This window comes from Dama dama, chromosome 22 (genome assembly GCF_033118175.1).
Source record: "Dama dama isolate Ldn47 chromosome 22, ASM3311817v1, whole genome shotgun sequence".
NCBI lineage: Eukaryota > Metazoa > Chordata > Mammalia > Artiodactyla > Cervidae > Dama > Dama dama.
The window spans coordinates 53,197,228-53,211,654 of NC_083702.1; the positions used below are offsets into that span (position 1 = coordinate 53,197,228).

Sequence of the window (14,427 nt, forward strand, 5' to 3'; positions counted from 1 at the left end):
CAGGCCCCAAATACCAGACCAGGGCGTCTCCAGCTGAGTGAAAAATGGGAACATGGGACCAGGCCACATGTAAGGGATGTTAGGAAATCCAGACACAGCACAACACTGATGCACTTAATTTGGTTTATGAAATGCAATTTCTGTGGAATCCTCTGTTAGTGTTTAGGGGGCAGAGGAGATGCACTTGATTATTAATCAGGAAAACAAGAGACCCAGACTGGAATCTGTGGCAGTAGAACCCCTTACAGGTCACTGAACTTCTCTTTTTTTTTTTTTTTTGCCTTAGCTTCTTCATTTGAAACATGTGACAATTAACTGTCTGACTAACCTCACAGAGATTAAATAAGAACACAAGAACTTTGAAAACATATAAACATGACTTTTGAAGTCAACTGAAGGCAAACTGATTGCCTATATGCCTTACATTTATTATTATTTTTTAACCTGAAAAGATTGGCAGCCGGTAGAATTTGGTTTACTCTGAATCGGGCTGGGCCGGTTTTTCTGGCCTTTGGGGTCAGGGAGGACTGAATTCTGTAGTGGAATCTGGAGCTTTACGTCGGTGCAAGACCCGTTTCCCAGCCCTTTCTTCCGAGAAACGACTTTCCAGCACCATCAGCGTTTGGGTGGTGTGGACCCCTCAGTGCTCCAGGGGTGGACACGTGACACTGCTCTGACCAATCAGAGCACTGCACTCCCCGACAGGATGGGCATGTGACCCAAGGCAGCCAATCAGAGAAAGTGAGTTTCAACTGGAGGGCTTTGGTTACCACTTTTAGGAAGCCTTCATTCCACTGGACAGTTTGTAGCCTGGGGCTTCCAGAAGCCATCTCATGGCCATCAAGGGGAAAGCCTGCCTGAGAATGATGTCAACAGAGAGAAGGAGAGAACAGATGGAGTCCTGGTGACCTTCTGACCCAGCCATCCCTATAGTCAGCTCCACCCCAGGACCTCTCCTAACTTCAATCAATAGATGCCTCTCTTTCTTTCAACAACACTGAGTTGGATTTATGTGCAAACTTCTGATACTACTATTCAAAAATCTCTACAAAGATGAGCCATCCTGCCCACATGCAAAACTCCATGAATTAGGAAAACATAAGGTTTGGGACTTCCTCAGAGGTCCAGTGTTTAAGATTCAACTTTCCAATGCAGTGGGTAAGTATTCAATCCCAGGTCAGGGAACTAAGATCCCACGTGCCGCATGGTATGGCCCAAATTTTTTTTAAATAATAAGATTTAAACTCTACCTCTATAGAATCCAAGTGGAGCTAGAGTACTTTCCTGAATAAATATACTTCATAATAGTACCAAGTTGACATATTATCATTTAACAGAGACATAGATTACTAAAATAAAGAAATATTTCATTTTTTTTTACTCTTTCAGCCATGAGGTCCAAGGAAATGCAAGTTCATGGAAATCAGAAATAATACCAAAATATGGAGGAGGCCAGCTTTGGAGATTTCATGAAATCAGCAGAACGTGATTGTCTGGAGTGAGTTTGGGCGTTCTCAGTTTGCTAAGCCAGGTGTAGCGTTTGGTCTAGCCCATGGAACAATTTCTGTGATAACTGTCCAGGATGAAGAGAGTCGTCATAGAATGGAGACGCCCAAACAACTGAAACATTTACAGCACACAAAGCAAACCAGTCAATACTTTAAGGTGACACAGACTATTTATTACCTCATTAAACCAGAGAAAATCTCATTATGCAGTACTACAAAAAAACCCCAGCCATATCTCCACTTGCTCACGCCCTCATTCATGCATTCATTGAGTTTTTATTTATTAAGTACCTACTGTGTACCAGGAGCCAGCCTGGTAAATGCTGGAGTAACAAAGATTAAGGCACAGACTTCTGCCCTCAAGGAGCGCCCAATCTAAATCATGCAGAGAGACACAGAAATGAAGGATGACAATGAATGTGTCAAGAAGGGCTGATAGCAACAGTCTGTTCCAAGGGAGACCCAACCCTGGATTCGGTTCCACAGCAAAGGTAAGTGGCTTTCCTCCTCTGCAGAACACAGATGTAACCAGCATTTCAGTTCCAAGTCACCACCGACCCAGAGGTGGGTCTCAGTCTCACCGAACCCTCAGCGGGGATAGAGTCTGTCCTTGCAGAGGGGGCTGACCACTACTGAGCCTCCTTCTTCCATGGCTGGCCAAGTGAGCTGCTCTGCCCTTGGCATGAGCCCTCAACGTCTGGACCCTCTTGGCCAGATGTGGGTTTCTGGTTTGGAGGGTCCCTAAAGGTGAGTTCCTTCTCTTCCACTTTTAAACCTTCGCATCTCAAGACCCACTTCTTCCTCTGGAAAGACTTGCTTTTCACTCGTCATTCATGATGTGCTGTTACTGAGCAAAGGAGCGGCTTCACATTTCATAAAGTGCAGACATCCAGCCGTGAGGATGAAGAAGAGAAGCAAAGAAACTCCATCCCGCACCGTGCTCCCCTCCCTCCCCTCTCAGACCTGCACTCCCGGCTGCCGTGGACTGGCGAGAAAGGAATGCGAGATGTGTGGTGCGGCTTCTGAGTCAGACAGCCTGTCGAGTTATGCCAGTAACAATAAAGGGCAGCTCTGTAAGTGGAATGTGTAATGCTTTTCGCAGGTTGGTTTCTGCGGAGGTTTAGGATTGAGCAAGTCTCCTTCCCATAATCCCGCATTCCTCGGATGTTCCCTGAGACACACTCCCCACCCTCCCCTCATCACTCTGGAATCCAGTGAGTTCTTCTTGTTCATTGCTCACCTCCATTTCACGCTGGTTGTTAGAAGGATTTGATTTCTAACTTGCCTGGCTGAATCCATCCCACCTGGAACACATCACTACAGACTGCCATCGGTTAGCAGCAAGGGTAAAAGCTGGGTCTCCGTGAGCAGGGAGGCCCAGCGGGCGGGGGACGGAATTTCAAAACCGAGGTCTTCCATGGTCACTGAGTTAATGTGCATAGTGGTCTTAAGGCCTTTCGATAGAAGCTTTTTGCTTGGTTCATCTAAAAATCAGTCTCTTAGTTAGTGTTAGTTTATTAACTAAATCTTAATGATCATTTTAAACTGAAATTTAGAAATGCTCATAAGATATAAAATTATACAGTGCATTCTCTAAAAATAAAATCTCAAAAAGAACATCCCCTGATTTTACTTTTGAATGAATTCCTCAGTTAGTGCATCTCCACAAATCAGTCACACAGAGACAAATTAACAAAAACAGAATTTGTATAAAAATAAGAGGTCTCCATTTGCTGGAACACCTTATTTTGCCTGTCAGAAATTTGTTAATACAAAATAGTGTCTACTTGGAAAGTTATAAAAACATTGCTACAATGTCATAAATGGTCTACATTCTCTAGGAAAACATACCTTTGGAAATAGTACAACTATTGGGAATTCTTAAAGAAATTCAAGTCCTGGATGTACTGCAGACGAATCCCACACAGGGCAGCGTTAAAATCCTGTCTGTCCTCTGTACCACTTCCAGGAATTGTCTGCCACTTCCACCAAGTGAAATAGAGTTCTTCCTTCTTCAAACATCACCATTGATTTCTGTGGATATTCTTAAGGTGACACTCTATTAAAAAAAAAAAAAAAAAGGTTTAAAAGAAGGTAAACAACACCACTGCCAGCTCTGAAACTCCTAAGGGCTTTGCACCCCCTCAGAGATGATCTCACTATGGTTTGTAGTGAGCTTGAGTTGGGTCCTCAAGAATTTTCTTGGCTTTCTGTAACCTTTTAGTTAATAATTCACTTGTTTCAAGATGCAGGACTTTCCCTGTTGCCAAATCTGACAAGGTCCCACCTTCTCTCCGCCTTCAGAACATTTTTCAACAACACACTTTTATTTTTAAGAAAAGACATATTTCCTGTTATTTGGAACTTGTAAGTGAGACCTCCTCACAAAGTAAATAGCCAGGATCTATGACCATAAGCATCAAATGGCAGGGGACAGATGAATATTTCCTTGTTTGGGAGAACTATTCAAGATGCTTTCCTTTGGGAATACACTAAGTTGCACAATACTTGCAAATTTTTTTTTTCCCAAACACATAAGGGTAAAAAAGAAAGCTAATACTCTTATGTTTCTTTAATGCAAGAAATGTTCTGTGACTTCCTACTAACCCTCGTCACCAGTAACTTATAACATGTGAATGGATAAATACCAACCTGGAAATCGTGGATGAACGTTAGAAAGTAGAAAATAAAACCAAAGGCCACTGTCCATTCACAGATCGCACTCACTACGTGATATACATAATCCTAAGAGCAACAACAACAACAAAAGAAACAGAATTGAGCCCACATGCATTCACCTCGGTGGACATGCTGACATAACAATGGGCAGGGCGGGACAGAGGAAGAAGCTGCCCAGTGAGCATAAACCAACCCCCGGAGGACACACGGTGAGCAAGGCCGCATGGCTGTGCATCGGTGCAGCTGCCCAGCGGGAACGTGAACACCATAACCCCAACGTTTTCCCTGGTTCTTACACACTCTGGCTTTACAACTTGTCTGTGGAATTTCAACAGGCAGAAGGACCACAAAATGGCCCAGAGTGGGGAGCAAATGTGGACTCAGTAGAAGAAAGAACTCTCCATACAAAGCATGACTGGTTCTCCCACCGCTGGGAACCCCAAAGTTGAAAGGCAGGCTTGAAAAACACCTATCTAGCATCTGTGTGGTTACTCCTAAGATCTGAAGTGTGCATCTAAAGGAGACTGGCTTCTGTGTTTCTCTGTTGCTACAGAAAACGTCAGTTCAGACAACAGGTCTGCTTGGCGTTATAAGGTTAGCATAGCTACAGAGCGAAGGCTAACATTGAGACTTCTCTTCTTGGGGACAGGAATGAGAGGGTGGAAGGCATGAATCAGAAGGGCTTCAACCGGGGTTCCAAAGTTGGCTACCTCTGGAGGCCAGGAAAAAGAAATGAAACTGATGGTTGCAAAAAGACAGGGACAATGGGGAGCCCATGCCTCATCCGTTCTGTTCCATTCTTGCCAGATGTGAAAATACGACCCCAGTGTTACTTTGAGATAAAAAAAAAAAAAGTCCATGGCGTGTGTCAGAGACAGAGAGAAAGATATCTTCCCTGATTTGTTAAGTGCTGGAAACCACTTTAGAAGCATTTTTAGGGACCTCCCTGGTAGTTCTGTGGTTAAAATCCCAATGCAGGGGGTGTTAAGATCCCACAGGTCTCAGGGCCAAAACACTCAAAACATTAAAAAAAAAAAAAAAATCCAGAAGTGATAGTGTAACAAATTCAATGAGACTCTATAAAAAATGGTTCACATAAAAAAATCTTTTAAAAAATGATAAACAGAAACCTTTTTAAATACTTCTAGAGTCCAAGTCAAAAATGCTTGTCCACATTCTGATTTCAGCCCACATGCCAAACTAGCCTGTGGACTGTCATCAGTTGCAGCCCTCTGATTTCAGATCATAACCCATATTTTCTTCCTGCTTCAGTCTGCTCTGCTGTCCGTTACAAAGGTGAACAAACGAATGTGCTAGATCACAGGTGGGTTCTTTTCTTCGCTCCACCACAAAGATCTCACCAAGGTGCATCAAACTTGATACCACTGCTCCCCCCTCCCCACAGAGGGTTGCATCCACCCGCTGTTCTCACCCAGGCCACCCCGGGGAGCACGTGACCAGCTATATTCCGCGGTCAAGAACCAGGGCCACGTCCTTTTCGAAGGTGATAGGCACTACAACATCAACCCCATCTCACGTCATCCCTGGACAATGAAGATGGCTTATCCAAACAGAAGCAGAATCTGGGGGGAGGGGAGGATATCTGTTGCATGACGTTAATGACAGGGCACTGAAGCGGGGGTCCAGACTCGGGCACTACATTCTATTCCGTGAATTGATGTAAAGGATTTTCTTTGCATTTGTGGATATTGGGAACAGAAGGCAATATGAGTGGGATAGCAATTTTTGGAGTGAACAGAAAAATCAGATACTTTCCACATTTTTAAGACAGAAAATGAATGGGGGAAAAAAGGGGGTTTTTAACTGTCGGGGGATTATTTAATCTTTCCCAGCAGCAGACTTGTTTCATTTGATTTGTGGTGGAAGGACTCCCCCCAGTGGTTAAAAAGTAAAATACACCCGAGGCTGCTCTGCTGTGACCTCTCCTTTTCAGGAAGGACGTCTTCCTCCTAATTTCTGCCTGGCTGGTCCTCACCATCTTCACTCTCTCTTGCCTCCTGCCGGGATCCATCACCTGCCAGAATCCTTTGTAATGGTGGAAAATCCTTCCTTAGACCCCAACCAGGGATCAAACCCGTGCCCCCTGGGAGTGGAAGCATAGAGTCCTAACCAATAGACCACCGGAGAAGTCCTTGAAACTGCTTTTCGAGAAGCAGCAGTAACTCCACCTCTGTCTTGGGAAAAAACTTCTTCTCCTCAGTAACTCCCATCTCTCTGTAGGTTAACTAAGGGCATGAGCTGATCTCAGTTCAAAACATCTGATTTCTCCTGTTCCCACGTTTGGTCTGGAAATTACCTGTCACTCCACCCTATGCTCTGACGGCTCTGTCCCCACTAACTGGACATTTCTCCTCGCTGTTTCACTGCAGCTTCAGATTCAGCTATTCTAAAACCAAACCCATCCATTTCCCCCCATGGAATCATTAATTCCTGTTAGGAACCGAATCTGTTCATGAGAACACGTTCTTCAGTTCACCCAAGACAAAAGCTTCAAAGTCATTTCACTTCATTTCCTTCCATTCTCCTGCTACTAATTCCAATGTAGGTGAATCTTGATTTGAAATCTAATCTAGTGGAACTACCTTCTTCCTGCCATCCTACCTCTGGGCTCTCTCCTCTTCAATCCATCCCAGGGGTTGCTTCTGACTAATGATACTCATCCAATAATATTCTTTTCATTTACTTTCCTGTTCAAAAGCCTTCAAAGGCTTATTCTGATCACCTACATCAAGCGTGAGCCTTCTCTGCCCACCCCTTAAAGACGTGCACAAACTACTAAGCAGATGCCCCGTCTGCTTTGCATGTCTGCTTCCTCTGACCCCCACACACCTTCACTGACATCATTTCCCTGCCCTTCCATCTCACTTCTTTCACTAAGCCTCAATGGTTGAAAGGTCTAACACAGAATTAGAAATTCAAATTTTTTAAAATAATTTTGAAAATGCAGGAACCAGGTTTGACAGTCACATTTAAAACAACTTAAATTTTACCTTTTCTTTCGGGTTCCACTCCAGCTTGGTTATAGAAATTAGTGAAGCGCAGGCAATCACTAAAAAGGGGGAATTGGTTAAGGCAACTGCAGACTAGGTCCTTTAGTGTTAAAGACTAGATTATTCTTCTAATAATACAACCATTACACAGTGTTCAAATGCTAGTACCAACATATTTACAATCAAACCAGTTATATCAGCTTCTTACCATCTCAAACCTTAAGTCTGATTAGGACAGAAGTTTAAATACAACATGGAAACAGTCCTTCCTTAGCAACACTTTGGCAGTTATGTATAGGAGATTTTTAATCTGTGGCTACATTTTGCTTGACCCTGTTGTTTAAATTTGCTCAAAATGACTGACACGGCAGTCTAATATGGGGGATTTTGGAGTACTCTTTCCCTAAAATACTATTTTCCCTAAATTAAAATGTCAACTAAAATTCTTCCTTAAAATATTATGTTCAAGGCAATAGCTTCAAGGAAAAATTAACATTTCAAAGTACCAAAGCATTACAAAGTACCAAGGCTCATATACAAAAACAAGCTTCAGCAAGTTAAGGTATTATTGTTTAAAAAAAACAAAACAAAACAGACTTCATCCATTGAGTAACTGGCTATGAGTAGAGCCCTTAACCCTTTGCCCGTGCACGCACGTGTGCTAAGTCGATTCAGTCGTGTCCGACTCTGCGTGACCCTATAGACTGGAGCTCGCCAGGCTTCTCTGTTCATGGAATTCTCCAGGCAAGAATACTGGAGTGGGTTGCCATAACCCCCGCTCCAGGGGTTCTTCCTGACCCAGGGATCAAACCCTAGTCTCCTCCTTTGCAGGTGGATTTTTTACCACAAGCGCCACCTGGGAAGCCCCTAGTCCTTGGCCCAAAGGGTTTACAAATCAAAGAGATACGTCCTACACCTGACATCCTACATCTGACCTAGGGATGAAAGACAAACCCTGAGAGGTCAGTCTAATAAACCCAGAAACTGAGGCTACAGAGCAAGGTGGACAAAACTGTCTGCACAAAGATGGTTGCAACCATTTTGATTGAACTTGGAAGACAAAAGAAAGCTAGAGAAGTAATGGGGATGCTCTTTAATGAAAAAGCTTTTGCAAAGAGTTAAGAATTCCAAGTGCTGCGTCAATTAACGCCAAGTTGAGCCCCTCGTCTGAATTTAGAGTCAGCACTCTCTCTCCCTGCCCTTCCCCACCTCCCATGTTTTGCCATTCTTAACACGTCTCAGTTTCTCAAAGTAAAAGTAGAGAGCGTCGAAGGCCCCCTGATCATGTCATGACCATCCTTCTGTTACTAATAGCTTAATTCTCTTAATTCTTTCTCTTAATTCTTTACCTCACCTTTAGTCCCATCAAGTACCATGCTGGGGAGAAGGTGGAGAGGTGGAGAAAACTCTGGCAAAACAGAGCTGGTCTCAGTTCCCAGCCTTGATGGATCCCAGGAATGTGCCTCTTTAGAGAGAAAAGAATAGGGTGCAGTGATGACTCAGAGGGAAGATTAGATATCTGGTTGGTGAAGGCAGCGCAGCTAAAAAAAAAGCAACAATAATAAGTTGTGAGGTTTGAGGAGCTCTCTAGGACAGCTTCCCAGGTGGCTCAAGTGGTAAAGAACCCACCTGCCAATACAGGAGACGCAGGTTCGATCCCTGGGTTGGGAAGACACCCTGGAGGAGGAAATGGCTACTCACTCCAGTATTCTTGCCTGGGAAATCCTATGGACAGAGGAGCCTGGCAGGCCACAGTCCACAGGGTCGCAAGAGTCCGACAGGACTGAGCACACAGCACGTGAGCTAGAATAAACAGCATTATCCCACAGAAACTCAGGCCTATAACTGCAAGTTTTCCATTACAGCAACCACACTGGCAAAAACAAACAAGGACCTAATGAAATTAATCTTAACATAGCTTACTTAACCCAATATACCAAACATGTTCTCATTTCAACATGTGATACTACAAAGAATTATTAATGAGATGGTTTACATTTTTTCTCATTAAGTCTCTGACATCTGGTGTTTCCCACTTACGGCCCACCACTGGACAGACTACCCACGCTTCATGTGCTCCCCAGCCCCGTGTGGCCAGCGGCGACTGTGCTGGCCGGACAGCTCAGTTCTAGAAAGACAAGGTGGAGAAGGTTATCTAGGTAAGAGAAGAGCATCAGCAAACGCAGACAACAGCGAAGAGCCACACACACAGGGGAGAAAGTGTAAAACTGAGGTTGGAGAAACAGGCAGCCTCAGATTGCATGTCTCAAGAAAAGGAACCTGGCCTTTGCATCATTAGTGATTTTGTGAAGCCTTCTGAAAGCTGCAGAAGCTGGATGCAAGATGGACAATTTACCGGGACAGGCTTAGAAGCATGACCCCAGGCCTCGGTTTCTTCAGGGGTCAAATGAGGCTGTTTCATGGAACTAATACAGGACATTTAAAAGATGCTTGAAAAGCTTTGTAAGGAAATATAAATCCATGATGCTAATGTTTAAGATGACAGACTTTTTTCATATGGGTGCATTTGTTCAAATTAATTGGATCAACCTGCTTCTGTTCGGGGATTCCACCCCTCAGCATGGCTCCTAAGAACTTCTAGAAATGGGAACTATTAGTATGTAAAACTCTGGCCTGAAATGCTAATTCTATTAAAACTCTTTCATTTTAATACCTAGAGATCTGTCTCCAAAGTTGGAAGCAAGGAAAGCTTTCCTGCATAGAGAAATTTTGTTTTTAACTTTACAAATGGTTTTATAAATCCGACAACTAATACAACTTAGAAGTTTTGAGGAGATAGGTGTCAAGAGAAAGCATGAATGTCTTCGATACATAAATAGGATAAGGAAACAGAGAAGGAACTAACTTAGGAACCAAAGTTATAATTTGTTAAATTTCTCAATACTAGGATTTCGTTCCTCTGTGCTTAGAAATTTTTATAATTAAATATTTCCTTCCCTAAATGACAAAAACAAAATCCCAAACAATCCTTAGACTTCACATTTTGTATAGCTTCCATTTTGAAAGAGAAATGCAAGGCTTAATACTTAAAAGCACATGAGGACGCCATGCTTTTTTTACTCAAGCTTGTCCACCACATACCACAACCCAACCCAGATGAACAAAACCAGTGCTAATAAAATAGCTGCTGCTTTCCAATAATCTGACAGCAATCATCAGTTTTTAATGACTCTTCAGTATTCAATATGACTGCAGATGATATTTTGAGAAATGGGAAATTTTCAATTTCCTGCTTCTTTTCCCTGAAAGACCAGTTTTATTTTGTCAAATACCTCTTGGGGGAAAGAAAAAAGGAAAAGAAAGAATGAGAAAGAGAACAACAAAAAAGAAGGGTTGGTTTTTCTTTTCTTCTAAGTCAGAATACATAAGTATGATAAATTTATATTTTCCTTTCACATTGTTGACATAGAAAAAAGTTCATTTTGAAAATGAAATCAGTGGTGAAAAGAAAAGGCTAAATGTGTTTTAAATGACTTAGAAATAAATAGTATAGAGCTTTTTAAAACCTCTTATTGCAGACAAGTAAATCAAACCCTCTAATCACAGTCTGGCTTCTTGGGAATCCACTGGGCTATTACTTTAAGTACAATATCAATATTTGATGTCTTTAGCCAACCACTACAAAGAAAAATACATATTTTCACACGGCTCATGAAACAGACCCTGGTGAAGGAAAGTAAACAGAGACTGAAGTGCTCTGACACTTTTTTTCCATTTTCGTTTCACACCATTCTTTTCCCCAAAGATTCTTTTGATTTAACCAGACAAGGCTGAGCTATTTTCCTTGTGATTTGCCCAGTCGTTCTTCTGAAGCCTGCTGACACCTGGCCGTCAGCCTTCGCTGTCTCCATTTTGGGGGAACAGGAGTGAGGTGAAGGGGGTGTCGGGCCGCGCAGACTGTGACAAACGCTCAAAGGATACTGGGGATGACCGCCGCGCAGGACACAGCAGAGATGGCCATTCGCACGTGGCACGTGGAAAGGCTGTTCCACTGGGGACAGGACTTGTAGGAGATGACGGATTGCAGGAGTGTGTACACGACGCCGCAGACAAACGCCAGAAGGGCACCGCCGTCGTGGACCACGGGGACGGCCAGCTCCTAGAGAGAGCGTCACACACGTGCTGTTACTAACTCCACGCACACCCAGAGTCGCACACTCACTGGCTCTGGGCTTCTCGTCCCACCAGGCATCACAAAGGCACCCGCCCCGTCTTGGGAAAAGGCAGCGGCTTACAGAAGATGACCAAGGCCTTTCCAGCATTGAAGTAAAATGCCAGCAACTTGGTTATTCCACAGCATACCCTTGGCTTGCTGCGAGTTGGGCAAAATGGGCCTGGTTCAGCAACAGTATCTTAATAAAACTGGGCAGGGGGGTGTGAAAGCCCATATTAAACAAAAAACATAAATAAAAGAAATAAGAAAAACATATTCTTTTCACCCCTTGAATCTTAGGCACAACTGATAAAGGAAAGATAAATAAAAGATGAAGCATCTACTGCGAAGGCCCTGAGGTTATTTTAGGAAGCATCTTCTGAGAATCCTGGTACTTTCCACTGTCCATTTTCTTTTCATGCTGGTAAGCAAATCAAATCCGGAATTTACATACTTTGTTTTCCACGGCCACCCCACCCCTCTAACTAGCACTATCAGGAAATTTGCTTCCTCAACCCTGGCCAATTCAACACATCCTTTTGCATCTTCTTCTGCAAACTCCAAGAGACCCACATTAACCCTGATGAAGTCAGGTCCAAAGGCCCTCGATTTAGCAGGAGCTGTATTTCCAGTGCGCCTTTTTCATGGTGGAATACATATTCTCTCATCCAAGATGCCTTTCAGAAGGGAAATGACTCAGATCAGACATGAATTTTGCATAGAGGTTAAGATGAAAACCTTTTTTTTTTTTTTTTTTTGAAACTCTCTTATTAATTTAAAAGATATTGAGTTGACCAAAAAATTCATAGTTTCTTCCGTAAGACCGTATGGAAAAACCCAAATGAACATTTTGGACAACCTAATAGTAACACTAGAGAAAACTGGACTATGGACAGGATTCAACCTCGGGAAACGACTTTTCCAAAAAGGAGACTTTGTGAGGGACACAAAAGCATCGACAGAGGTTGCTTGGTGAGAACACACCAAAATACAGCCATCCGCAGGAGAGAAAGCTGGCTGTGAGATTCTGATAAATGAGGTTTCCTCCCACTCAGGAAAAACCACCACTCAACTCGCTCACTTGCCCTCACATCTCTAAATCTTGAGATAACTGCTCATGTTGGTTTGCTCACAGCAGGCCGAAAATGAATTACAGGATATCAAACAAGGAAGTTGTAAAGATATATTTATGGGCCCAATGACTAAGTAAACACTTTGCTCTCAGGAAAAGTTAGAGATTCTATTTCTGGCCTTTATGAAGATATAATAACTTCACAGAAGCCTTAGAGGGAACCAAAAGTGTAATTATCTAACCACCTAAGTCTTCTTCCTAAAGTCTGCCCTTTATGGTTTAAACACAGACACCCGCATCACTTGTGATGTTGCGTTACTGTGAGAATGGCCTGGCGGGATATCACACAGGACAAACTGTCCCCCACTGAACGATTCACACCACACTCCACCAGACAAATTATAACTCTCCAGTTCATCACCTTTCCATTAAAAAAATGTCTTTTCCATCGTGCTTTCTGACACTAGAGCTGTGAATTGTATACATGCTTTTTTTCTCACAGACTTTGCCTCATTCTGGCCTTGACATTAACTCTTCCCTAGAGGTTCTGGGCAGACTGCTTCAATTCAAAGGTGACCTCTGCCTTTCATGATCCATGAGATTTTGGGAGACTGTTAACCTCTCTGTGTCTCCATGTCTCCATTGACAAACTACTAACTGTCTTCTGAGGTCGTTATTAGAATTATACAAGTAAAGCATGAAATGTTTTCATAAATGTCCATCACCTAGAAAACTTCACTAAATGCTGTTTGTTACGGAATGTAAAATGCACACAATCATTAAAAGGAAATGTCATCAAGGGGCTTTACCACAAGACAATGTGGCAACATTGGTGTTTATTTCCTCATGCGTGTGTGCTAAGTGGCTCAATCGTGTCCAACTCTTTGCAACCCTAAGGACTGGAGTCTACCAGCCTCCTCTGTTCATGGGATTCTCCAGGCAAGAATTTTGCAGTGGGTTGCCACCTCCCTTCTCCAGGGAATCTTCCCAACCCAAGGATTGAACCCAGGTCTTCTACATTGCGGGCAGATTTTTTACTCTCTGAGCCACTAAGGAAGCCTGAAGTTCTTGTGATCCTGTCCATGGGATACTCCAGGCAAGAATACTGGAGTGGGTTGCCATGCCTTCCTCCAGGGGATCTTCCTGACGTAGGGATCAAACCCATGTCTCTTATGTCTCTTCCATTGGCAGGCAAGTTCTTTACCATTGAGCCACCTGGAAAGCCCTTATTTCCTCATATGAGACAACGAGAGTAGGAAAATTCAACAGAGCCAGAAGCAAACCAAGTTTGCAGATGCCCCCCCGAAAGCCTTATAGGCTTTGCTCCAGAGAGCTGCAGTTCTGGCTGTCCCCTTTGGCCAGTGTTAAGAGGGAAACACTGGAAGCTGTGGACTTGTAACACCCCAAGCAAAAACACGCTGGCTGTCGACCTGGGAGGAACATCCCTGCCCTGGGCTGTCCGGAAGATTCTGTGTCATACGGGGAGGGTGCCTCACCCCCCACAACCCAGCGCTGGGCTTCCCAGGGCACGTTAGTATAGTTTACCCTCACAGACAGCGTGAATGTGAGCAAACTCCGGGAGACGGTGGAGGAAAGACGAGCCTGGAGGATTTCAGTCCACGGGGTCACAAAGAATCGGACACAACTTAGCGACTAAGCAACGAGGGCGACAGATGGCTTCCTCCAGGAGCAGGGCAGACAAGGTGATTCCCTGAGGCCCGCGAGGGGCAGGTGAGGCAGCGGGCTCTCTGATGATGGTCTAATGCCTGCAGACATGAGAGAACAGGGGGACAGCAAACGGTGCAGGCGGGGGCCTCCCAGGTCCACGCTGGGGGGAGGCGCCCTCCTGCTGCGGCTTTAGTGGACTTGGTCAGCCAGCCAGCACTGAAGGCTGACCCCTTCTTAAGAAAGTAGGCATCACACAAGATCAACTCACTTCTGGTGGGGCAATGGTTGAAGGAGTTTTCCTGGGCAGAACTATAA

The 14,427-nt window shown here is 43.8% G+C and overlaps 1 protein-coding gene across 2 annotated transcripts in view; it reads right to left on the reverse strand.

The window, feature by feature from the left end:
• Window positions 1–1,659: 1,659 nt before the first annotated feature.
• The window catches only part of DRAM1 (DNA damage regulated autophagy modulator 1), a 33,865-nt gene continuing 21,097 nt past the window's right edge, over window positions 1,660–14,427 (reverse strand). For both annotated transcript variants that reach the window (XM_061125531.1, XM_061125530.1), the window contains exons 4-7: window positions 11,141–11,318; window positions 7,199–7,257; window positions 4,161–4,253; window positions 1,660–3,567 (exon numbers count right to left, since the gene is read on the reverse strand). In XM_061125531.1, coding sequence (XP_060981514.1) covers window positions 3,523–3,567; window positions 4,161–4,253; window positions 7,199–7,257; window positions 11,141–11,318 — 375 coding nt within the window. In that variant the 3' untranslated portion in view covers window positions 1,660–3,522. The remainder of the gene's footprint in view (window positions 3,568–4,160; window positions 4,254–7,198; window positions 7,258–11,140; window positions 11,319–14,427) is intronic.